Below are 26,804 nucleotides of genomic sequence, written 5' to 3'. Positions count from 1 at the left end.
AACACCCTTGACTGCACAGTTTCCCCTCTATGTTTTGAAGGAGAAGCCACGTAGCTATCAAAATGGATTAAGCCTTCCTACATTAAAAACCTGTGTCACTTTTGCAACTGTGTGCATTTATGCAATGAGACATCAGTAGCTAATGGGACCATCTAAGACATTAAGTTGAATGGACACTTTTTTCATAACTTTGATAATTATGAATAGTCTGAAAAATGGATCTGCCAATTGTAGCCCAAGAAAATTGAATACTGTTCTCATGCAAAAAATGCTCTGCAAGTATTCAACCACCTTATTCCATTACTTGCCTTTACAAAAAAACAGCAGCTTGTTTATTCATTGGAAGTTAAGTGTATGTACAGTAGATCTTCTGAAGGTCTATAAATGCTGCTTTCACCTGCTGTGTGTCAAAGGCATGGCCTCAGACTAAGGACCTTTTTGGAGCATTACTTCTCCAGCTATCTGCTATGGACATCACACCAGCACTAATAGATCATTAATCATCAAAATTCAATGACCCCCAATTCCTTGAAATAGAATTACAATAGCCACCTTTACTCTCTGGACTCAACCACAACAGAGTTGCAGAGTGATCCGCCCCTTCAACAGGGAAAGGTTTCCATTCCCCTTCATGACCAAGGAAAGATCCCCAAAATATCAGAACCAAGCTTTCAAATGTGCCCAGATCAACTTTTTCTAAAGCTAGGGTTTTCCAGGAAAGAATATTAATGGTGTTTGAAATATATTCACAGTAAACACCTTCTGCTGTTACCAGATATATCAACTTCCATTTGGTATTTAGTTATGCCTTAAACTACTTATTTACTGTCTAGTTATGATTCATACAACTATATATTGCTGCCAAGTGAATTTTATTACCATGGGGATATTTGCAGACATTTTAAATAGTGGAGATAAATACAATAAACTAGAAAAACACCAAAAAATAAATTGATATAAAATGGGAGATCACTGCCTTGCAAACTGAAATTAAATACACTGACTTTTTGGACCAGCAATAGTAATCAAACCTGTCAAGCTGATGCAGTAACTGCATCAGCTGCACAATGATAAACTACAGGTAGAACAATACTACAATCCTTTTTGCAATAAAAGTAGTCAGAACACTTTTTAAAGAAAGGTAAGTTAGGCAAATATTTGCTTCCTACGCAACTGAACCCTCTTTCAGTAAGAATCGATTTTTCAGCTAGCTATTTCAAGGAAATAAAGAATGTGCTGCAATTAGACTGTGAGTACATGTCATATCCAATAGACTACTTCTGTCACAGTGTCTTTGGTGAAGAGAAATGATATCCAAAAATAGACATCGGTATCACAAATATTGGTATACTCACAAAACAGAAAATCATGCAACTAGACACTCCAGGTATTAAAAAAAAAAGTGGTTTTGTTTAGCATATTATATAACAGAGGTGCTCCCAGGCACTCTGTAGAGCACAGAATTAATTATCAAATGGTGCTCTCAGTGTATAACTGAATAGTCCATGCTTCATATATTCAATCATAGTTTTTACAGAACATTGGGCATCACATTACCAACTGTTTAAAAAAAAAAAAAAAGAAGAAGAAATGTTGGCAAGGAGCTTAGAAACATCCTGGGTAGGGAAAGTTCATGCTATCAATTAGTCCTAGAAGGGCATTTGATGACCACATGACCCAGAAATGGAAAAAAAAAGTTGTCTCATAAAATACATCTATGATGTTATGCAAATAACCCCCAACCCTAATTTTTATACATTAACACAGATTATGTAATTTGTATTAAAATATATACATTTCAAGAATGGAGCATGAAGTTTGGCTCTAGAAAAAGTACATAATTTCTTCAAAAACTCTCTAACACGGTAACTTTCTGTTATTATAACAATACAAGGATTTTTTTTTTTAATTTGGAAGACCAAGGAGATGTCTAGGGTTATGCTAATGGATCTACATTGAAACAAGCTCTTGAAATATTCTTGGCTGATATAGTGGATTCATCATCAAAAAGACCATTATCTTCCATTATGAATCCCAAATGTCTACATAACTGATTCTTTTAGAACTAAGCTCTATTTCTAGTATTGCTTGGTCATCATAGCAAAATCACTAAGTACTATTCTCCTTATGTCAAAGAGCAGTTCAGCATTTTGCAATACAGAGTACAAATATGAACAGTAATCTGAATTAAATTTCAGCATCCTCCTTATCTACATTTCAGGTTTTAATTTTTTTCCATGCAACTATAAGTTGATTAACTGGGTTGAACTAGAAGGTGCTTTTAGTATTTCTACACTGTTACATTAATATTTTAGTTGCTTATTGTCTTCTTAAAACATAGTTTTGAAAAATGTTTTCTGGTAATAGATATTTGACTATAGGAGATAGTATAACTCTTAAAACCAATCACAAAATTCCCACTGACATCAGTGGAAGCAAGATTCAGTCCCATGTGTAAACAGACAGACACCAATCCTTACATATAGTTTAGAGAAAATGAGTTTTGCTTTTTAGTTATGGATAAGTGTTTCATATCACTGTTTGTTTTAAGGAACAGGTAGTGAGTAGCTACATGGGGTTAACTGCAGCTGTATGCATAGGTGTGTTCAGTTTAATAGCTGCTGCTAGATAAACTATCAGCAAAGCCCAAACAGCATGTACAAATAAGCTATCTTTTGACAAAAGCAGGCAATAATGCCAAACAATGTACTGTAAAGAACATATTCATTGATTCTAGCCAAGGGTTCAACAACTGTCTTGCCAAGGCTGGAACCTAAAGAACAAAAGTATATTCAAAATTAGAAAAGTGAAATTGAGTATCTGAGAAGTGGCTTTTGGGACGTGAAAGGTAGATGTTCTGGTGTCAACGCACCAATAATTTTGTTCAGACAAAGCAGGTGGTCAGAAAACCAGGAAGGATGGTGTGACTATGTCAGGCAAGTTACCTAAGTGGAAGATATGTGTGTATGCATGGTGGATTAGACAGGTGTGGAGGTTCAAGTCCTCCCTTCTGTGCAGTGCTGTGCTGTCTCTGTGATGGTTAAGAGAAGTAACACGTACTCAGTGCCGGGTGCAGCCCCAAGGGGTGGATGTGGGGGCTGAGTCACACACAGATCTGAAGAATAAATGTAGCCATGGGCTCAGGACTTGCCTACACAGACAGATTCAGGCATACTTGAACCCCCCATGTGCAGGGTGCAACCTGGTCCGATTTGAGATTCCAGCCTGGGAGATATGAAGGAAGAGACCTGTCACTTCGGGAGTGAGCTTGGAGAGACCTCAGAGAGCACTCCAGATTGCAGCTAGCCCAGCAACCATGACAGAAGGTAGGGTCACATTTTCATAGGTAGATGAAAAGGAAAAAAGTGACAAAGTGAAGCAAGTGACTTTGCTTCATTTGTTCCAAATTTGTACTTAAGGCCTTGATTTCGCATACAGCTACATAAAAGTCTAATTTCAAGTACCAGACATACTACCACTTCAGTGTTTGCAAGGACAAAGCCTGATTCAATATTCCTAGTATGATGTAGATGTTCTTTAATCAAAAGGGCACAGCTGGGAAAATACAAAGCCAGAATACTGGAATAGCAGTGGTAAGTACACAGTACTACTTTCCTATCAGAGCCAGTCATTTACTTTACACATTAGTTGATATTTTTTGTAGAAACAATGTTCAGAAGTGAGTAAAGAGCATAGAGAGCTGACTACTGTACATAGTGAATTCATCTGTTTTCATTCTATAATATCTTTCTTTTAAAGGGAAACAACTGTACAACATTTGCACAGGAAATTCTTTTTAAGCTCAGAAACGTTATTTTTCTTGTGGAGAGCACAACTGCTTTCCTTAAATAAAAAGTATACAAAAAAATGCCGAATTGCATTAAATGTCTAGGTATTTTTTCCTACTGTGACATGCAAAGAATGACAGCAGTATCTTATACTACAGCTTGAAGTACTTGCTAATGCAAATAGGCAGTAAGCCTAAACTCTCCTAAGGCCTTGCTCTTGCAATGGTATCAGTATGTGCAGACCCTTTAGGTCTGTGGGACTCTGCTCAGACACAACGGTTCATCGGTACAGGTTCAGCTGCAGGATTAGGTATTAATGATTACACATCTGGCTATACAGAAAATCTCCTAAGGATTTACAGAGACCTGCCCAACCCCAGTGGGGTTTACTTATTAACAAATAAACAAACAGAGAACTGGAATTACAGGACATGCACTGCACATATTCACATTGCTTCTGGTCATTCTGAACAGTCACTCCTTTTGCCTGAATAGTGGCAAGTGGAGGGGTGGTAGAGGGAAAGGGGCATTTGTTTAAGACTCTAACTCTCTCAAGTAGGAAATGTATTTTATTATCTGCCAGTTCACTGACTTGCATACTGTGAATGTTGTACGAATAACATACTAGATGGAGCTTTTTTCAAATAGTTTAACATTACTATAAAACTTCTGTATTTCCCAAGCCACCCAAGTCCTTCACAAGGATCAGAATAGTGTAGAGTACTAGCTAAACTTCCAAGAACGTTGTATCTCACCTCATTTAATTAAGTAATCATTACTGGTAAGAATGCATGCCTAAGAAGTAGGCTGCCTTCCTGCTTCTACTGATCTATATTCTCCACTACACAACCATAACTGCACAAAGCAACCATTTTCTACCTTAAACAATAAGTGCATGTGTGTGCCACTCACAAGGATCATCACATCATTGGGTCGTAATCTATCAAAGCCTCTTTCTTCAGATAACTGAAGTAATGGACGTATACCAGTATGATACAGTAAACACACTACAAAACAAGAGATGCTGTATTTTTCCCATAGCAATTGTTCAATAGAAGCCTGTGTTCATAACTTTTACAGAATTTTATATGCATTTGCTGATGAATATGGCTCTTTCTTATTGTTACAAAGCACTTTTTAAAACAACAAATGGTAAGATTTAAAACAGGTCCCAAGAGGTATACATTTTATGTTGTTTCATTTGCATATTCCTAGAGTAATGTTATAGGTAGCACCCTAAGACAGCTGACCGTGATGGCAGCGACAATAGTTTAGAATAGCTAGTTGTTGTGCTGCTTGTGAGTTTGCAAGGGTTTTCTAGTTCATGGCGGCCCTATCAACATTGTAGCATACAAGAATAGCTTTTGTCAACACAGAAAAGCTATGCAAATATAAGCCTGATTCTGGGAACCTTTATTCAAACAAGTGGTCCTACTGACTTGGAATAGGAAACAGGAAAGGGTTGATGGACAAGAAAGACATCAGAAGCCAATTAGATGTCACAACAGGTGCCTCATACTATAGTTAGTGTTTGTATTACCATTGTGTTGGGCTGTTTCTTGTGTTAGGGAATGTACAAAGCAAAATGGCAATTTTTATACACAGATTGTCCAAGGCAAAGGGCAAAAGATGGTCACAGAGGCAACAAAGGACAGGAGACACTATTGATCAGCATGTCAAGCATTGATCAGAGTGGTCAATATATTCATAGGTATTACTGCAAAGCTGAGATTTAAGGATGGATTTGAAGGAGGACACTGTGCTTATTATTTACTGTTGAGCATCCTCAGCCTTATGTCTTGCAAAAACTAGATTGTTTATGGGAGTGAGAGTTCAGGATTTCCCTCAGTTGGCATAATGAAACTGGTCATCTTGGCAAATGATTGCTTTCAGTCAAGTGCAATTCAGTCTGGAAATGAACCATGTGCCCTATAAATCCAGGAAGTACTGAAGTTGCAATGCAGGAGCAAGTCAACAAGGTACAAGCACAGTCATTCCAACATATCCCATGCTGGAGCTAATGCTATGTGCAAATTCACCTAGTGAGTCAAGTCTGCTCACATTAAAAAAAAAAAAAAATCAAAACTGTTCATATGTCTCACTGGCAAGAAGACACCGAAACTGGCTAGGCTGGTTGGAAACCAACCTGACAGCAACCCTCCTTAGTAAACTTTGTAAATAAGGTGAGTAGGTTTTATTTCTATATCTGAAGACAAGGACACTAATAGGTTCCGAGTTATGGCAAGTAGTATTCTATATTTAACTTTGCAAAGTGTTTTATTAATATCAACAAAAGTAGTCACAAAATTGCATCTTGTTTTCTTTCAAATGAATCAATTTAAGTAGAGTCTAGAGAGGTTTGAAATTTACTGATTGAGTTAATTTTTCCTAAGTTTTATGACAGTAAAGTCCTTTCTTTTTGAAAGAACAGCAGATTGCAAGAGAGATTGAAAAGGCTGGATTTATTATAATTTCCACAGAACACAGTATTCTTTAAACTTCGGGGACCCATTTGCATTTGCTTTATTTCTTCTCAAAATGGACACAATTTTGCAGAATCTTCCTAACCCCATAAATTACTGTATGAAAGAAGAAAACCCCCTACTATTCACAACACAGAAAAATGGAACATTAACCTCACATAAAACCCTCTGGCTTGCATCTTGCTTCCTCATTAAGTCTGTGCCAGTTTTGCAATGGATTTCAAAGGTACAAACTCACTTTTGCTTTTTTCATTGATCAATCTATGAAGTAATGTCTTAATTAAAAGCAAATTACTTAAAAACCATCACCCCCTTTTTAACAATATCACCATCAGTTAGATATTTTGGCTATTCTCTCAGCATAACATATCCAAAGACCAAGATAAACGTTTCTGGACAATTTGAAGGCCTTAATACAAGACAGAAAACAAGTATTTTTTGTATTGTTTGTTTTCCTACAATGTATTTTTATGAGACAACTGTTGGGAGCATATTTTGTATTCAGTGAACAACTCCTGTGGTATAAAATGTCTCTTTTTTGGTATTCAGATAACCACAAAAGCAATGTAGCTATACCTCATTGCCATGGACATTACCACCTAAAACAACCAGAATGAAAAAAGGTTATTTCTTACCTCATCCATTGTGAAAGACACAGATTTATGAGATAACATTTGTCGGTTCTGTGACCAAAGATAATAAAAACCTCTTTCCCTTGGGCATCTGAGAACCACAGTATATTGTAACACTTCCAATTCTTAAACAACTCTGAACCACACTGTGCAGTGCTGCATACTTTTCTGAAAAGATGATGCATTTTCGTTGTTGTCATAAAAAGTATTTGCTTATCAAATGTACAAGAAAAAGGAAAGTAGGACATATTTTTACTCAGAATTGGAAAGAAAAAAGGACAATCTTAGTGTCTTCATTGTTGCTCGACTCAACCTACAGAAATAGCACATTACTAAAAGCTTCGCTTTTGTCACTGGAATGAAACTTGCTCTTTACATCCTTCTAGTACCAGGTCATCCTCTAAAAGTGTATTCTTAATAACCGCAGACAAACATTATATATAAATACTATAAGTTCATACATTTTTCCCTTTTTCCAAATACCTTTTCTCACTAGAGAAATGTACTGGGCTTTGTGTGAAAGGAAAGGCAAGGAATGGACCATACTCTGTGAAATCCCTAACACAAAAGAAAGTATGTTAGGTTTCAAATCACACGTCATAAATATAGATATCCAGTATTTCAGTTTGGGCATAAAAAATCCAACAGTTTAAAAGGCTCCAAAAATAATCTGTCCCAAATACAACAAAGAAATATAATATTGAGCTCTGTGTTTGAATAGGAAAGGCAAAAGTAGTTTTTCTGTCTCTCGAGGTGTTCATCCTTTTTGAATATCACTTCCTCACCAGAGATAAGGTATACCCTGACTCATAACAGTATTTCTGAGGAAGTAATTTATAGTCTCAGAAATGTGCTAGACCAAGCCAAATGGTAGGTCTTATCAAAATGATTCTCTGGGGATATGAACACCCCTTTGGTCTCCTAGAAAGGTTTTATCTGCCATCTGCAAACAGCTGCATTCAAGCGGCATTCTGTTTTTTTAGTAGGTTTTCATTCATTGTTGGGATGTGTGCACCAAATTATCACTTGCTGATGGCATGCAAGGCTCATCTTTAGACCCATGTATGATCTGGCAGTGGAAAGCAAATGATTTAACAGCCTAAGTCTTCACTTCTTAGTTTCTTCTGATGTTTCAGTGTAAGCGTGCAGTGAGAGTTCGAAAGAGCTCCTGCCCTGTTATAAAACAAAACAAAAAAACCCAACCATTTTGACGGAAAAAAAACCCGGAAATACTTCAGTAGTAACCTCGGGCCCAGTGACACCTCCCACTCGGATTTGCCCTAAGCGTCGTCGGAGAAAAAAAGGCTGATTGCGTTTCCCTGCTGCTTCTGCTCGCCCCAGCGCGGCCAGGCGGCTCAGGCCCGCGGGGCGCCCGGCGCTGGGCCGCACGGGGGCGGGCAGGCGTGTTTGTCCCGCCGCGGCCGGGCCCCGGTGGCGGCGGAGGCGGAGATTATGAATGGGACCGAAACGCCTCATCCGAGCCAAAGCCGCAGAGGGGGAAAGCAGCCTGGGACACGCGTCCCGTAACAAGAGAGACACCCCAAACCCGCCGCGGCGCCGAGCCTCCCTCGGGCGGTGCAGACGGATGGCACGGCTTTGCGAGCGGCTAGCGGGAAACGGGCGCTCGGCTTCCCGCTTCACCGCTACCGCCGGAGTCCTCCTCCCAGGGAGGAAGGGGCGGCTAGCAGGCCCGCATCCCAGCGTTTCCAGCCCAAACGGGGCAAAAGAGCCGCGGCCGCCCCCTCGCCCCCCTCTCCCCGCCCCAGCGGCTCCGAGCCCCTTCGCTTTCCAGCCGCTGCCCCGCGGGTTCCTCTACGCCAACTGCGTAAGCGGGCGGGCGGGGGGGAGCGCGCGGCGCCGCGGTGCTCGTTGGGCGCTGCAAGCCACGCACAGACTAACGGCTCTCCGAGAATAGCCCGAAGGGGAAGTGGGGGGGGAGAGAGGGGGTGTAACAGCCTCGCTCAGCCCTTCAAATCTGGCGGCCATTTTTGATTCGGGCAAGCCCCGCGGGGGCGGCGGGGCTTTCCCATGGCTGAGCCTGCCCAGTTCCAAGATGGCCGCCGAGCGGCCTCTTATTCTCTGACACGCGCGGCGTGGCGGAGGGAGGGAGGGAGGAAGCAACCACCGCAGTCCGCTCGGGGAGCGGTGGGGGAGGGGGGGAGACGTGGGAAAGGCAGCGGGCGGCTTGCGAGCGCCGCGCCGGGCGCAGGGGCCGAGCCGGAAGCCGCTGCGCGCTGGGGAGGCGGGCAGGGCCGCGCGAGCGTGTGCGGCGCGGGGAGGAGGCGGCGGCGGAGCGGAGCCGCTAGGTCCGTCCGGCAGCGCGGGCGCGCGTAGGCGCTGCGGGAGAGGCCGGCGGCCGCTGGGCGGGATCGGCGCGGAGGGCGTTGGAGAGGCGGTGGCAGCGGCGGGAGGCGCCGAGGGGGCAGCGCGGGCCAGGCCGGGCCGCCGCGGCTGAGGCAGGGCAGCGAGACGGAACGGAGCGTCGGCGGCGGCCGCCACAGCAGCGCCGGCGCCATGGGTGAGTCTCCAGCCCGGGGCCGAGCAGCGGCGGTTGTGACAGTTGGAGGCGGGCGGGAGGGAGGCAGCGGTGGCGGCGGCTCCTCCAGCCGCGGCGCGGGGGCTCCATGATGGGCGCGGAGGGCCGGGGGCGGAGGCGTCGCCGCTCCGGGGGGGCAGCGGCCGCGGCCCGGAGCCCACTCGGCGGCGGCCGGGACCCGGCTGCCGGGCGGAGCCGCGGCCCCACCGCGGGGCCCCCCAGCCCCATCTCCCGGATCGCCGCCCTCCGCCTTCCTCCTCCGCGGAGCTGGCTCCGGCCCCCCGGCCGCCGTTTTCGGCTCCTCTTCTCCCCCCTCTCACTTCCTGCCTCGCCGAAATTGTATAATGTATTAATTTTAGCTTGGGAGAGAGAAAGCGAAAATGCCAGAGATATTTCTTTTCTCTCTTTTTTCTCCTCTTCCCACCACCACCCCTCCATCCCTCCTCCCCTTTTCTCATTTTGCGCCCAAATTTGGGAGGGAGGAATTTGCTGCAGGAATTAAAGCAGCCTTGAAATATGCAGGAGAGGGGCGGGTGGGATTGAAATCACAGCGCTGGGAGGAGAAGGAGGAAAGGGGGGGGGTTGTGTGTGTGGCGCGTGTGGATGGATGCGCGTTTGGCAGCGTGAGATGCCTGAAGAAACGGCAGCGGGTTTTCCCTCCGCGCTGCGAGCCGCGAAGCCCCTCATTTTTATTTTTATTTATTTATTGTGTGTGTGTGTGTTAGCGTTGCGGCGCGGCTGGGGGTTTGCGCGTTGCGCGGCGGGCGGGGAGCGGCGCCAGGGCCGCGCCCGCGCAACCCCCCCCGCGCCGCGCCGTGCCGCGAAAGAAAAAAAAGGGCTCATAAGTGCATGTGTCCTCTCCCCCTCCCGCCCCTCCCCGGAAATCTCTCTTAAATGCTTTATAACTAATTTATGCAAACCTCCCTCATTTAACAAATCCGTCGTGTCGTCGTCCGCCCCCCCCCCCAAAAAAAAAAAAAGAAAAGGAATGGGGCTGAGAAAAGGTATGCCTATACGCAGAAAATTTTAGCTGGCAACTTTAGAAAAAGCAGCTAAAAGTTATCTTACTATGAGGTTGAGATTACACTAAGCCAGTTACATACAAATGTGATTTCTGTAAAATGCATCATTCAAGAATCTTGTGCATGCAGTTTGCATTCCACTTCCTGCCGATGAAAGAGAAGTGAGCAGCAGGCTGTCAGAAATATCCATTCTCTGAATATTTCTTTTTTGCCCCTTAAAATCTCCCTCTGATTGACACTGGTTTTAGGTTAAGTTCAATGAAAGAAATGCTTCCATATGTAGAAGTACTTAAGATCTGTATTAATACTGAAACCAAGAATATGTCAGCCTATGTGTATGTGCAGGCTCAGCTCCTTGGAAAGTTAGATGGGCCACTTCTGTATATCTAAACTAAAAGGTATACCATATCTTCTGTGCAAGATTTTTGTAGTGGTGACCCTTTGGTACTAGGTGCTAACTTATTTGCTGATTGCAACTTTCATTGAGATATCAAACTAGTGTTATTGTAAAATATTTCTTCTTTATAAATTCTGTCTATGTGTATCTTGAAGTTCTTACCTGCTCAAACATTAGGAAAGTGGGGAAAAATTGTATTTCTGTGTAGTGTTAAACATCTTTAACTTGATATCCACTTAGTTTATAATGTTTTGTATTGTTTGTTTCTGTGAGATTACTAGCATCTTTGATGACTTTTGAGCATAAGAGCATTATTTCCCTCTGGCTATAGATGACTGCATTTTTTTTTTTAGCTGACACATGAACAGCAACGCCTAATAAATATAAATTCTACTTAGGAAAGCAGGTTTCAAAAAGACTTGTTTTAAAGGTCATTTACTGCCTTGTCCATACTGAAATTATAAAGACAGCAAATTGTGTTTAAAATGAGGTTTTGAATCTGTAGCCGTTGCGTTTTATAACTAAGTCAATGAAGGAAAATTTTCCTTGGAGAAGTGTGTAGGAGAGTGTTTTACTCGAACTATATTCTGACATACATTTTTAGCTTTAATTTATTGCCAGACTGTTCACTTAACCTGTCTAGACCAGAGATGTGTATGTATGAGCGATGTTCTGTTTTCTGTGACTTGGTTCTCTAACTCCTGAAATAAGCTAGTTAATTGCAAATGTGTTCTCTGTAATTAGAATGGCATTTAGTCACCATTTAAGTAGTTTAGTTAAGTCTTGTTTAAATTAGTAATTCAAATTCTGGTAGTGTTAAACTGTAGGCAAACACTAATTATTCTTAAAGAGGGTTTGAGAGTCTTGGAGCTAATGTTTACAGAACAGATGTATTATAGAGGTGGGGATGGTGACATAAGTGAGGTAAAGATATTTCTCAATTGTAAGGGCTAGAAACTCAGTTCATAGAAACCAATGACTTCTTGCTCACCTTGTGAGAGAGAATTACATGTGTATCAGTGGTGAGTCAAGCCAGATTTTTTTTTTCCAGTTCCTTAGTTTAATCATTGTGTCAGGATAACTCTATAATGTCATCTATCAAGTAGCTTTTTATAGGTAAAGTGTTTTTTAAATTATTTTTATTTAGAAAGAAGCAACTCATTAGTTACTTCTGTAACTTGTGGTTTTGCCTTCTGCTGTAGTTTAATGTAGCCACCCTGGTGTTTGCTGCATTGAAAGAGCATGGCTGTGAGGCTACTGTAAGTTATGACACTTTGTGTTACATTAAAAATAGAAAAGTAACAAGCAGGCTTGTAAGCATGTTAGAAAACAACATGTATCCACTTTTCTCTTGACAGAGTTTGAGCTAGAGGTATGTGAAAGGTGTGTCTGACTAAACCTTGCTCTGATGTATGTCCTAGACTTCCTTTCTGAAAAAGCTACTTAATCTTATTTCCGCTTTTTGTGCATCAGCGCTTTTCTGCACTTCTTCCAAAAATCCATGGATCTCGAGCTGATTTCAGTATCCAGATCCCAGGCCAGATGCTGTTGCATAGATCAGTACATTGCATTGCAGCCATTTTTAAAAGCCATCTAAGGAGAAGTTGTTCTTCACTGGCTCCAATGCTGTATCGTACTTACAAATTGCTCTTTATATTGCCGCTTTTATGCCAGATGACCAGCATTTAAAGAGATGATAGTTCATAATGTGTTTGCCAATAATTTTGGAAACAATATTACAGAACAGTAAGACTGTGGATGTCAGAGGATATATTTTATCTTCAGATGCTAATAATTTTAAGCAACCAAAACATAAATTGAGTTGTTTCTCAGTAGCGTAGAAGATTAAAAAAAAAAAAGACTACATTTTTTGTCAACACTGAGAATTACACTTAAAGATTTAAATATTTTGACTTTCCATTTTACACTGAAAAGAATTTTTTTTTTTTTAACCTGCACAACATAGATGAATAGATAATGAAGTACTAGGACTTACAAGCAGGGGGAGGAAAGATTAATGCATTAGGGAGATTTCTGCCTTCCCCGACCCCCACAGCTTTAGGAGGCTCGATATTAAGATGCAGCACCTAGTTTTAGTGTCAGCGTTTTTAAAGTTTGTAAATGGAAAGATGGCATCACAATCACAAGAGATGTGAGACCTGAAACGGGGAGGGAAGAATGGAATCTGACTTCAGGCTCTTCTGTCATTTATTTGAAGAAAGAAGAGAAGGGAGGAAAAAAAAAAAAAAGAAACAAACCCCAAGGGGTGATAGTGGTCTAGAAGCATGTTCTTGAGAGAGAGAAGATATCACAAGCTAAGCTTTTTTCAGTGTTTTCGGTTAAAGCCTGACAAGAACAGTGACCAGAAATGAGAAATGCGAACTAGTTATAACGCATGCTCTTTAACAATGTTGGTGATTACCAGAGTGTTGAGATACAGAGTAGTATTTTATCAAATTCCAATCAAGGTAGTCTTATTGTATGTAGAAATCAGTCTGTCATACAGTAATATAATTGCAACAGAAAGACAGATGAAATTACTGATGGCAGAATTTCTGCTGTGACATTTGTTTGAAGAAGCACTGTAGGTCTCTGCAGTTGACACTGAGAAAAATTTAAGCTGGCATGAATGTTGGTATTGTTACCAGTGGTTGTCACTAGATTATGGACAAGCAGTTTATTAGAAGATAAATGTATTAAGTGTTACCTCTTTTTATATTTCCTGCATTAAAATAATACTTATATAATGATTAAAGTTAAACTTAAAAAAAAAAAAAAAAGAAAAAAAAAAAAAAAACAGTGAGATGGTCAGAGTTGGCAAGCATATTTAAGGTAATGTTAACATAGAGTTTAAATCTTTTCCAGGGTTGGCTGATTGGAACATATTAGGTTGGTTCTTCTACGTGGAATAATTATCTCTCACAGTTTACAGGAAGTTTTAGTGTACCCACTAATACTTTCAAATAGGATCCTCTGCTTTTTATTTTTTATTTTTCCCCTTTCTTCAGTACCTTTAGTGTAAGCTGTGAAATCACAAGTATACTATATACACTAGTATGTGGACTGCAGCTGAAAAATACTGTCCTGGCTGGATGTTTCTCTCTTTGCATTACCTCTAGTGTTCATATACCTGGAATGAACTGGATGAGTTTGTTCTTCCAGTAAGTTGGGGTAGGGTATTTTCAGCTGGACTGTGGGCTAATCTTGCTTATTCCCTGGCTGTGTATGGTCACCAGAACAGATACGAGGGAAACCCAAGCTTACTCCTGTGACACAGTTTCTTGTTACCACTTTGCTGTGCAGCTCTCTTGATCAGCTGCTTGAAAAGAGGCACTTCTGCTGCTTCCCCTGCCCTCGCAGTCATGCCTGTCTGACCCCGTGGTGTGCCAGATCATGGAGCTCACCTGGCAGGAGTTAACTGTTTGGTTTTCCAGATTTTTTTGTTTTGTTTTGTTTTCCCCTATCATTTGAGCTTCCTGAACCTTTCTTATTGTGGGATCACAGAAGCGTTGGCATAAAAAAGGAAGTGTGCAGTGGGGAAGAAATGGAATATGGACAAGCCATTTTGGCAGTAGACAGCTAAGCGCACCCTTAGTTTAGTGCCCGTTTTAGAGTGGTATAAGCTAGCACTGCTGCTTAAGAGAAGCTAGCTTAACTTTCTGTTCCCACCTTAACACTTTCCCCTGTTTTTCTCTGCTGAATCCTAGCATAGGCCGAGAGCTGTGGAAGCATGCCCCAGGCAGCAGAAATACGTGGTAGTTAATCTGGTTGCACAACTTGTCTGTTTATTTCCACCCTACCAGAGGTTAAGATAGGGAAAGAGGAAAACCCTCTCCAGTTGGAGGAAATGATGCTTGTGGTTAAGAAGGTAGTACTCTTCCCCCAATACTGAATTGGTGACATAGTTGAGGATAAACAAGTGAGAGCAAGTCTTACCAGCTTTTGTTTTGGGCACCGTATCATTTGATCCTCAAACACTGAATGGTTGAGTTGACTTGCTTCTTATTCTCTGTTGGTCCACCAATACTTAACAGATTTGTAGTAGTACTAATACTAATATTAGGGCTTTCTTCAGTGATGTGCAAAACTAAAGCTCTGACAAATGATGGCTGCAGAAATCTTGCTGTGCAGAGGGTCTTATAGTCAAGACCAGATTTTAATTCTGATGAATTAAATTAAGACATTAGCTGACTTCTTGTGGAAAAACAAAGCAATCCTGAAGTATTAAACAGCTGCTGCTACAGAAATTATAATTCTTCTGGAAGCTTTCTGACAGCAAAGTTTCCCCTCCTCCCCCCCCAGATGTACAGTCTTTTCAATACTCATTGTAGCTTTTAAAAACAAGAATGTAAAACCTGGAATATAATGTTCAAGATTTGAGTTCCAGATGCTGGCTGAAATGTAACTGAATGGTTTTAAGTTTGGGACATTAAAAATTTCCGAAGTAGAACAAGGCCAAGAAACCCACCTTGATTAATTTATTTATCCCCCTGCCCCCCCCCCCCCAAACAGACAGACAAAAACCCAACCAGACAAATGGCCCTTCCTAATTAAGAGTTACTAAAGGTACAGTACCAAAACAAGGGATTCAAGATTAAATTAGTCTCGTATTTGGGGAGTTTGCCAAATGGTGTGAAATCAAAGTTTGAGAAATCTCTTGATCACAAGTAAAAGGGGGACAAACTATTGCCTTGTTTAGTGTTTTTAATTTTTTAGCACTTAGTTGAGGGAAAACTTCCAAAGGAGAATAGTCTGTGAACTGCTGCTGTGCTATTTACTGAAGTTCATGGACATCTACAGTTCAGCTGTGCCAAGTGTTGACCTTCAGGGCGGCTATTTGGGATTCCATGGGCATCTGCAAACCTGCGAATTTTCAGAGCAGTGAGAGGAACCTGCAGTTTGTAAGTAACAGAAGCAATGGGGAACAAGATCTTAAAGGGACAAGGGCAAAAAACGGAGGAAATGGTGGTTCGGTCCTCTTACCGATGTTGTGAAATGTGGGAGAACATATAGGAATCTCCTTTTTAATCAGTTAAAGGAAAAATGTTTTGAACTTGTAATACTTTAAGGCAATACTGAAGACTAGATGCCCTGAAGGAGGAAAAGGTGGGGATGGTAAGCCTCCATCCTATAAAAATTTGGCAAGGTAAACCAGGAATTTCAGCAGGGAGTTGTTCCTTACTAGTGTTTTCTTTAAATTTAGATAGTTAATTTTCGAGTTGGTTTGTGTTTGTTCCTTTGTAGGTGTTTTAAAGCCCTTTCATAGACGTCCTGTTAGATTTGTTGTGTTCTGAATTCTTTTAACAGTTTAAATTTTCAGCAAGCGAATTCAAAATTATAATAAATAATATTAAGTAGTCTACACAGATCAAGTTATTTGAGTCCTAATATCTTAGTAAGGAAAGGGCACTGACATGTTGTTTGTCCACATGTATGGCAAGAATTGATTTTGGAGAAGACTTTGAAAGTGATTAAGGTCCAGCTTCTCCAAAGAAATGTCTAGTGAGTGCCTGCAAATCTGGATGCTGAATGAATTTCACTTGACCCTAGCTTTGTGTCTCTGGCTTCTTGGCCAACAGTATGCCTGCAAGACATCCAGTACTCCCTTAGGTAATGGTGACTCTTTTTTTCAGTATTATGTTCAGTTCTTTGTCACTGTGATAGCAAGAGTGATCCTGGTTTTCTTCTTAATGTGTTCCTACTTGTGAATCTTGGCCATCAAGTACTTCTGCGTGTCAGCCAAAGGGGAGTTAACTCAAAATCATTTGGCATGGTTAAACATGAAGAGCAGCTGATATGCTGGTATACATATTTGACCATATAATGCAGCCCAGCCTCTGAGGAGTGAGATTTGGCATTAGATCTTGCCTTTTCAGCCTGCTTTTCGCAGCCAGCTTTGTTCTTAATGCCAAAAATAAAAGTACTTGGAAAGTGTGTGGAGGGGGAAGAAAGTTGACAAATGTACAAATTTGGTACTTTGGGTCACCAGAATGCTTCCTTTTAGAGTAGTGGCTTTAGTTCTCACAATCTTCAGCTTTGCCATCTAAAGCAACCAGGCTGCTGGTATTTTGTATGCGGTTGAATGGATTGTCTTCCTCCTTGAAAAAATGTGTGCAGGAATTGCCAACTTAAAAATGAATTCTTGCACACGGAATAAATGATGTAAAAACTTAGGGTTTCTAACTGCCAATTTATCTTACAGATGAATGGTAATTATACCAATCATATGTTGCAATTGTCTGATATTAAACCTGGATGATAAATTTTGTTATCGGTATGGACCATTCTTTTGTATAAGATTGTTTACCATATGGTTACAATGGTATGAGATCTTGATGGCAACTACGTTTTACTTACTGTCTTTCCTACACAGTAATTATAACAGGAACCATCTTTCTGTGGTATCTCTCCAGCTTAAAAATAAAGACAGTCTAAAAACAATGCAGACAACCAGCTGTGCTTCAAAATTTGATGGCATCTAAGTTTAACAAATTGAGGGTTTTGATTAATTAGCATCATGCTTTAAAGTAGCAGCTGAGTCACTTTTTTCATCTTTTTGTTCTCTTATTTTTTGTATTGTAAATATAGAACTCTTCAGGCAGTGCGGAAGTAGTTATGGAAATGTCCTTTCACCTCACTGTTGTAATATATGTAAAATCCTCTAAATATTATTAATTTAATAATTATCCTTAACTACTTTTCCTCAGAGCTTGATGCTTCAATACTTCTTCTACAAGGGGCATAAACACGATTTCAGAGTATCCTGGAAATTCAGTTTATAAGTGTGACTTCTGTCTTTTAGTGTCATTAAAGGGTGCTCTTGTGGGGAGAAATTAATGCTCTTGAAAAACGTTTAACCTGCTTCAAGTGATTAGAAAAACCAGTAGTTTAACTTTGAACTACAGACTGTTATTACTATGCCCTTCTCAAAAAAAATATATATATATATATTTTTTGAATGATTGGCTGGTAACATCTTATTAATTGTAAGATATTCTTGTGGTATATGTTTGCTTGCCAAAGAAATTGCTTGACTGAGACAAAAGGATCAGTGCTTTCACGAAAAAATCAGTTTTTCACTTTTCTGAGGTGCTATTTTGCCACAGTGCAAAAATATAATAAACCTGAAAGGAAAAGTGACAGGGACACATCTCTCAGAAGTTTTAGCTCAAAGTGTCTTCCTTGGTGAAACCTGAAGTGCTGAGGGCTTCTGTAAGTCAGAACTTGAGGTATTCAGTATGGAAACTAGTATAGGAAAATAAGAGAAAATACAGAAAAACAGATGGCTTCCATATGGGAATGAGTTGTATCCACTGTACAAAAATGTAAAGTAGACTTTTGTGAGTGTGTGTGAAACCTGCTCTTCCAAGCTATTTTAAATGAGAATTTTTCATGTTAACAGAAACACCAGAGGTGAGCTATTGTGCCTTCTTCTCCCAGTTCTAAGGGGACATACTTCAGAGAGTATTTTGAAGGTAGTGGAGTACTTTTGAACTCCCATTAGCTTTTCTGCAGCTACATGTCCAAGAACTTGTAATAGATCTGATAGTAGTCAATTAGAGCAAAGAATGCAACAATACTATTTTTTCTATTGTGCGTCAACTTTATAGCTTTTCAGTTAGAACAGCGTACACTACTAGTCAGTTTACTTCTGTTCTAAGCCTTGTATACGCACAGAAGTGGGCACAGAGTAAACATCTGCAAATGCCTTTTCTAAATACCTCAGTCCAGATACTAGCAGTTGGATTGCAAGAATCTGTTACTCTTGAAAAATTCACTCCTGTGTTTAGGCAGCTGTAACACATCCTTGCTGCTGCTGATACTCTACCCAGAGGTCTGGTGTGGGGGAGGGAGGGAATTGATCCTTTTTTTAAAAAAAAAAGTCTAAACCTATAAACCAGGCTTACCACCATCTGCTGAGTCTTTGTTAACTGATCAATCTGTATGCAAATTTGGAAGTAAGTGTGGTATTACTTGGCATATATGAACCTGAGGAACTGAAAAATGTTCACTGGTGACTTACATTAAAGGTAAATGGTGAAGGAACAGAACTGATACAATTTTGTATACATTATGGTACCATAATGTATTTCTTAAGGGTAACATTATGGTTTGTTGCATCTTTCCCCTATGTTTCCAGGGCCAAACAAGGGCTTTGAAATGCTCTTCAAGTTGAGGTACTAACTTTGTGGAGAATTTCTGTTTTCTTAAAAAGGATTCTTCTATGAAATCAACTAAATTATGGGTTTAAGAAGTTGATAGTAGTGTGAGGTAAAATTGCCTGAAAGTTCCCACCGGTTTTTGGATTTTTTTTTCATTTTTATTTACATCTCTTCTTTGAGAAACTTGCACAAACTAAATACACAATGGCAATGTCAATATGAAGCTGAATACAGATTTTTTTACTGGAGTTTTTATGCAGAAGCATCATTCATAGATCTTTGTTTCAAAGTATTTTTCCTTTGCATCTTTCATCTTCAACCCTTGGATCAGTTTTTGCATCAGAATAACTATTCAGTGATAACATAGCTGAAGAGGAAGAAGGAAGGATAAAACAGTGGTGATAGATATACCATGTGACATGTGATTTGATGCTTGGTCTGCCACTGTTGTTCCTGCTGGCTCCCCGGGTTCCCGTTTTGATGGTCCTTTTCTGTAGGCTTCCCTGTCTTCTGTGTCCTTTTCTTGCTGTGTTCTTTTTGACTACCCTGCTTTATGGAGCAGAAGATAATCAGTCACTTTATTGTCAAATTTAATTTAGAATTGTCATTTTAGTTATCCTTAATTCTAGATGCAAGTTGCTAGTCTGTGATGTTTTGTGTGTCAATATTCTGTGTTTTTAAAAATAGACCTTAGTCTGCTTGCAGGAGAAAGTGGAAAAATGCACATCAAGAGCAAGAAGCTTAAAACTGTACTGACATCTGTGTACTATCTAAATCTGTTGCGCACTGGAGCATCGAAAAATCATTGATAAAAGCATGAATGTTTTACAGTATCTGCTAACTAGTAAGCAAATGCCTTTGAGTTTGACGGTTTCTTTATTCTTTTAGAATCTTAAGTTAAATAGGCAATGGTGGTAGCAAAGTATTACTATAAACACGCACAGAAAAAGCTTACTTTTTCTTCTAGGAACTAGTTCTGTCTAGTGAATTCTAGTGAAGGATGAAGTATTGCATGAAAACTATCAGTATGGGTGGCTGGCCTGAATATTTCGTAGAATCATCAGGTGTAGAAGAACTTATTTTAATTTTGTACTCTGTAGTTTTACAGGCTGGTTTTGTGTGGTTTGGCAACATTCTTTTTTTCACCAATGTATAATTAGTTTTGTTTTTCTAAATAGTTACATGAGTTCATTTTTCTGTAGTTGTCTGCTTTCTTGCACTTGTTTGGCAATTCCAAGAGTTGCAGCACTGTCTATATTCACTTTAGCTACTGCAATCTGTTTATAGTTTGCTCATGAATGCACTTGCATATTGTACATGGGCTCCGAAGGTTGACAGGGTTTTTTGTTTGTTTTAACAGGCAAACTAAAGTTTACTGATGTGCTGTTACATTCCCTTAGCTTTTCTTCAGACTTTTCCATTTTCCTTATGGACAGACTGCCCCATAGCTCAACAGTTAGATTATGCTGTCTCTTCTTTCTGATCTTTTGCAGTGACAAATCCTTCTGGCAGAATCCTTTTACTCTTAGAAATTACAGGTGTTTCAGCACTATCTGTTAATAAACTGTAGATGATAGTGTCTGGCACAGGAAAAGTGAGAGAGCTCTAAAGCTAACTCTAGACTGATACCTATTCAGTCACTGTACCCAGTGATCTTTTGATGAAGAGCAGGGCTGAAACTGCATTCAATGGATCAAATTTATTGATTATTGACTTAATCAGCTTACTCCTAGAGACTGAAAGAGATCCTGATTTCTTAATAGTGGTTGCACATTGAAAGGATTTTGTTGGAGGGGATTGTTTTTGAGAATTGTTTTAATTTTTTTCAAATGTAAGCAAGACAAGTTACCTTGCTATAAAGGAAGGCTTTTAATGGGCTTCTGCTGTCTGCAGTTGACGCCTATTTGTGAGAATAAAAGTGTTGATTTCCTTTCCAGCAGTGCTAGACTTCTGCCATGCAGATTAAAATGGACCTTATTGAATCGGCAGATGTTTTTACTTTACTTTGAATAGTGAAAGGAAAAACATGTTTGTAGATGCTTGGCATAAGTTTAATTGTAATAGCTAGAGCTGGTGGGTTTTCCTTTTGTACTATTATCTCCACACTTTTTTTTTTTTTTTTAATGTGGATGGAGTATATCAATGTTTGTAAAAATAAGGTTGAGGTACATTAGAAAGATCTTGTGGCTTGTAGCAGCATTATTACACTAAAAAGGGCTATATAAGGCCCCTATTTTAAGAACATAGTAACGAAAACTGTCAATTGCAAAACGTGCAGTTGCTGTCTGCTTCTGGGATGTGGCAGGACAAGATGGGGATATATATTAACTGTATGTTTTATATATTGCCTTCATGTTGAAAACTAGAAAAAATGCAAACTTTTTCAACATTGGAAAGCTTGTAAAGATTTTGAAGATGTTGATAAGGCAAATCCCAGGCCTTCCAGCAGATTTTAGAGCCTTCTAGGAACTGTTGTGGAGACTTTAAACAACTAACACTATTTTAAAAGAAGAAAAATGTTTTCTTAAGGAAATACAAGTGCTTTATGTTTATAGAGTAGTCTTTTAGTAAAACTTCTAGTTTTATACCAAATTATCTTATTTGTGGTGTGATGGTAGGAAATTGAATAGAATGCGGCTAAAGAATATGCAGAAATTAGTTAAAAGTTCTAGAAAAAAGAAGCTGTTAGGAGCTTTATTGAAAGCAGTGTTACAGCAGGTGCAAAATCTTATGTTTTGGAAGCTCTGAGATCTTTTCAAAATAAACTGTGTATAAAGGAAACTTGCCCTGTATCTTACAAGAACAAATTGACTGTATGGCAATATAAACTTTGGAAAAAGCATCATGTTCAGAATGTGCTCCCTGTTCCCAAACATGTGCAAGATAAGTTAAAATGATGAGCTTTTGTTTGCTTTGTTGATGACAGGTACCATTGCTATCATATGCCTAACAGACTAACTGTTGTTTCTAAGACTGTTTTATGTTGCTTATAGTGTGATCAGTTGTCAATAGTCTTAGTTAATCTCTAATGCTTCTCAAGAATTTTTAAAATGATGGAACCTAGAATGAGACTAGGAAAAAATGTATTGCATTCCATGTTTTTAGAATAAATTTGACTAGGAAGCTCCAAAACCTCTATTTAAAGGAGAAACTTTGTTTGCAATGGACAGTGACTCACCTAGTGTCAAAGGGTTTTTTTGTTTTGTTTTGTCTTTTTTTCTCTCCAGTGGCCTTCGTGAATACTTGCCCCTAATTTGCCTAAGTCATAAATCCTTTAAAAGTTTCCATAACATCTTGTAACAAACTGCCAGTTACTGCCAGTGCACAGAAAGTGCACTTTGCCATGTAGCCTGTGAGCTGAGCTCTCAGGTTGCGTGCAGGAAAGCCATAAAATGGTTTTCAGGTTTGCTGCTGGGAGCCTGTCTTGGAGTTGCATCTCCTGTTGTTAAGAGGATAGCATCTGCTGTTGGCATCAGGTCCACAATCTGAGAAAGAAACAGTCATCTTTTGGCCCAGATGATTTAGGTTGAGATTTGATTTAGATTTATTGTTCCTGGACACAGTTGGCATAGATGAATAAGAGAGCTGTAAATTACAATGACTGGACAGCAGCAGAAGTGGCAAGCAGACTTGATGGAACACTAGGAAATGAGGATTTCTGGATGTCAGTATTCTTCCTAAAAATTTCTTGGAAAGCCATTGATAGTGCCTCCTTTCTTTCACTCATTTGCATAGGTATAACAGCTTGCTGTTGGCTTTTAATCATCAGTTCAGATGATGGATCTAAAGTACCAGCTCTGCTGCTGGTTTATGTGGGATTTGACATTTTGCTTGGGGGTTACCTATATTAAGATAGCATTGAGTGAACAAAGTGGATGCAGAAGAAGTCAGCTAATGCCAAAATTATAATTGCTTGTATGACTTCCAGTTGTTTGTGCCAAGTTATTCAGAGTAGTAGAGGTGATGGACAATTGTGAGGACTTGTAGAAAAACATTAGAAGCCTAATACAAAATGATAGTTCAAATGCAGTGTAGGTGAATGTAAAGTGACACATACATGGCAGTGTAAGGAGCTGCTCTAATTCTGTACACTAATAAGCTGTGAAATTCTGTTACAGCTCAAGAACAAGATCTTGGGCCTGTGATATAGTTCCATGGAAACTCAGTACTCAGTGGTCAGAAAAACAAACTGTATTTTGGGAGTTACTAAGAAAGGAGCCAAGGACAAGAAATAACAACACAATGCTACTATATAGATCCATGACTTGTTTGCCTCTTGGTGTATAGTTCTTATCCTTGCATCTCCAGAAGATTGTAGAACTAGAAAAGGTTTACAGAAGAGCAAAAAGGGTGATCAGAGGCATGAAATGGTTTCTTGGCAATGAATTATGCCCTACTCTTAAGCCTCTTTTCCAACATGGGCTGTACCATGCACCAATTAAGCTAACAGGTGGTGATTTTGAAATGTGGAACTCCTCCTTTTAACAATGTGTAGGTAATCAGAGGGAGTCCTTGCCAAAGGCTTTTTGTGGATACTTAATTTACATGGCACTAAGGAGAGAGCGTCCGGGTTCATGGAAGAGGAATTAATCAAATGCTGTTTAAGTGCAAAAATACTCCCATCTTAGGAGATGCCTGAAAGGTAAATTTTTGGTGGCTTGTAGAGTACTACTATCTGTTTACTCAATTTTAAACACTCCCTCAGACATATGTTGTTGGCCCCTGTTGAAGGCAGGAGCTCTGATCTGACCTGTGTGGCTGTTCTTACTGGATAATGGCTGTTCAGTCACTGGTTTCCACTGGGGTTTGTTGCGAAAGGAGTGAAGCGCTTCACTTGTAAGAGGGAAGCAGTACTACAGGGAGGTCAGGTTGAGGGGGAGAGAGAGCACGTCAGTGGGGGGGGAAAGGAGCACGCCATCAAAGGGATGCAGGCCCTCCTCCCTACTAGGTGGTGCAGAAGTTTTCTTTGCTTGACAACATTACCCTGTTCCTGCAAAGTTGAAAGTACTGATGAGCAATGTGCTAAATGACAGTAATACCGTAATGCATAAGGTACAAAATCTTTGGGCATTCATACTGCTGTGGTATCTGCAGTAGTAGTTTGTATCCCAGCCTGTACGGCTTGTCCCAGTTCTGCTGCATGTGCATCTGGCCTCCTTCCCACAGCTGTATGGAGCATTTTGTGCTGCCTCCTTGTTTCAGCAGGGCAGAGAGAAGAGGATTGGAACCAATCAGCAGTGCTTTACTTTTTCATCTCCTCAGAGGAGTGAAGCAGCAAAGTACCAAATGTGCTGGATTGTTATGGTTCTGGGTACTAATATGAAATAAGAAGGGTTGTGCAGAGAAAAGTCTTATATCCTACTAGTTAGTAAAGGAGAAAAGGATCTCGTTGCCACTTTGAACTGTGGAAGACTCCATCACAGCGTAAATTTTCTCAAAGAAAAAAAAGGCTCTGGGAGTATGGGACTTATTGAAAGAACTGATACGAGGGCTCAGGAGCACCGCTGATTGCTGGCTTAGAACGTGGTGTTGAGTGTGTGTGGATTTTTTTGTTTGTTTGTTTTTTGTATCAGTATAGCAAAATCCTTGCATTGGATGATTTGTAGTGAGAAATAAGTTTAAAGGGTCTTTGTGATATGGTTTTGTGGTTAAAGTATGTAAGTGCCATGTTGGAGAACTAGTTGTGGGTCCCCTGTTATCCACGAACTTAGGTGACACTGAACAGACACTTACCTTGTGCTCCTAATTTGTTATTTACTTTTTGGTTGCTCAAATGAGACAGCTATACCAAAATCTGCAGCAGTACTTTAATTCTCAGTTTTGCAAATGAAATGAATTAGCACTGTTCATTGAACAGTGATAAAGTGATACAAAAATAAAAAAAATCCTCTGGGAGACATTTACAGTGATGAGATCTTTCATTTTTGTGCCCTTTCCACTGTAAAATAAGAATAATGTGCAGAAGCGTGGTGGAATGAGATTACATGTTCTGGTGAACACTTCAGAAGAAAATAAATACCTTTAAATATGTTGCAGATTTGGATGGTAAATGAATGGTAAACAAAAGCTCACTGAACAACTAGAATAAAAAGAAATATTGAATAACTATTGGTCATTAAATGGCATGAAGGTCATATTGTGTATCATCGTGAAATGAAGCTGTCATGTACAAGACAATAAATCAATGCTGCATTAAACACTGTATACCAAGCATACTAGATTAAAAATATTGTGGGCAACTTTGTTGATCAATGTAAGTAACTTTTCCTTTCCCTCTTTCTCTCCTCACTGCCACCTCTTTTTTCTTTCTGGATTGCTGCTGTACCTGCGTGGGTTCATTGCTGCAATGATTCAAATTCATCGTCTTTACTGGACTACTTTTGGATATGTTCTACCCATGTATTCAACACTGGAAATGATGGAAATATGTTGTTTACAAAGTAGCTGTAAGTATTATTTCCTTATAGCCATACTACAATTACTGTGGGACTAAAAGAAACATTAAGCTTTTGGTAGCTGAACTGCAACTGAGCTTAGGTAGCAGCCAGGTGAAAATCAGGCAGGTGTAAAAGCCAAGGAGAAGCTATTGTTAAGTATTAGAAACGTGATATCTCACCTGGCACAATGATCTGTAGAGTAGAAGTCAATACTTCAAAAGAGAAAGTAACTTTTAAAGGCTGCTGTAGGATTTTAAGAAACTTAATTCCTAATTCACATCAGTCTATTTAGAAGTAGGAAGCTTGTGAACAAATTCGACCTTTTAAAAATCAGAAGTTTCAGTTTCAATCAGTATTGTCATACCAGAAATCTGCATCTAGTAACTGATTGCAGTTTTTTAAAAGGCTGTTTCCTATTGGTAGGGCATAAACGCTAATGTTAAATGCAGCATTGATGCCAAGTATGACACTTTATACATCTTTCTGATTTTTAACATTTATATTTCATTAACTAAAATCAAATTATAGACGTAAATATGTTGTAGACCTGCTTAACAAAGAAAAAAGTTGTTGTCTGTTATTTAACATTTCATAGTCAACATTTTTAAAGTTCTTAGTAAACTATGCTAAATGTGAAGTATGTGTAAAGGGGAGGGGAAGAGAAAGAAAAATAACTTAAAACAACAATTACATTTCAAAACAATCTTTTAAGCAAAAGTATTACTGAAAACTAATGAGGGGGGCGAGCTGTTTCTGGTAAAAAGACCTACTTTAAAAGGCATGTAGGTATTAAAAGATGCAGCTGGTTGACAAGTAGAACTGTAAGGAGTGTCTGAATATGATTAGCTATTTTGTACCTGATAAAATGAATAGCAATTGCATATTCTTAACGTGTGAAGGACTTGCCCTGTTGAGGAACTCTTTAATATCTTAAAGAGCACCTGCTTGCATGTCAGGTAATCTGCCTGAAGCATTGGCTCCTGTTTAGGATTTTAGAATGTGACAGATTGTATTTCTTGCACATAGTTGTAGTAATAGATTGGAAAAGTGAAACAGACTTTTTGGACTTCTGAAATCCTGGCTACAGAACCACAGAACTGTTGAGGTTGGAAGGGACCTCTGGAGATCATCTAGTCCAACCCCCCCTGCTCAAGCAGGGTCACCTAGAGCACATTGCACAGGATTGCATCCAGGCGCGTTTTGAATATCTCCAGAGAAGGAGACTCCACAACCTCTCTGGGCAGCCTGTTCCAGTGCGCTGTCACCCTCACAGTGAAAAAGTATTTCCTCATGTTCAGATGGAAGTGTCTGTGTTTCAGTTTGTGCCCGTTGCCTCGCGTCCTGTCA

The 26,804-nt window shown here is 39.8% G+C and overlaps 1 protein-coding gene across 4 annotated transcripts in view; it reads left to right on the top strand.

The window, feature by feature from the left end:
- Window positions 1-9,165: 9,165 nt before the first annotated feature.
- The window catches only part of SEPT7 (septin 7), an 86,763-nt gene continuing 69,124 nt past the window's right edge, over window positions 9,166-26,804 (top strand). The window contains exons 1-2 of one of the 4 annotated variants that reach the window (XM_026083538.1): window positions 9,166-9,421; window positions 25,462-25,466. In XM_026083538.1, the coding sequence (XP_025939323.1) occupies window positions 9,418-9,421; window positions 25,462-25,466 (9 nt within the window). In that variant the 5' untranslated portion in view covers window positions 9,166-9,417. Of the gene's footprint in view, window positions 9,422-13,881; window positions 13,884-23,090; window positions 23,096-25,461; window positions 25,467-26,804 lie in introns of all 4 variants that reach the window. The other 3 variants (XM_026083539.1, XM_026083540.1, XM_026083541.1) reach the window with 3 other exon arrangements.

This window comes from Apteryx rowi, unplaced genomic scaffold (genome assembly GCF_003343035.1).
Source record: "Apteryx rowi isolate R43461 unplaced genomic scaffold, aptRow1 scaffold_608, whole genome shotgun sequence".
NCBI classification, from domain to species: Eukaryota; Metazoa; Chordata; class Aves; order Apterygiformes; family Apterygidae; genus Apteryx; species Apteryx rowi.
This window is presented reverse-complemented; position numbering and strand designations above follow the sequence as displayed.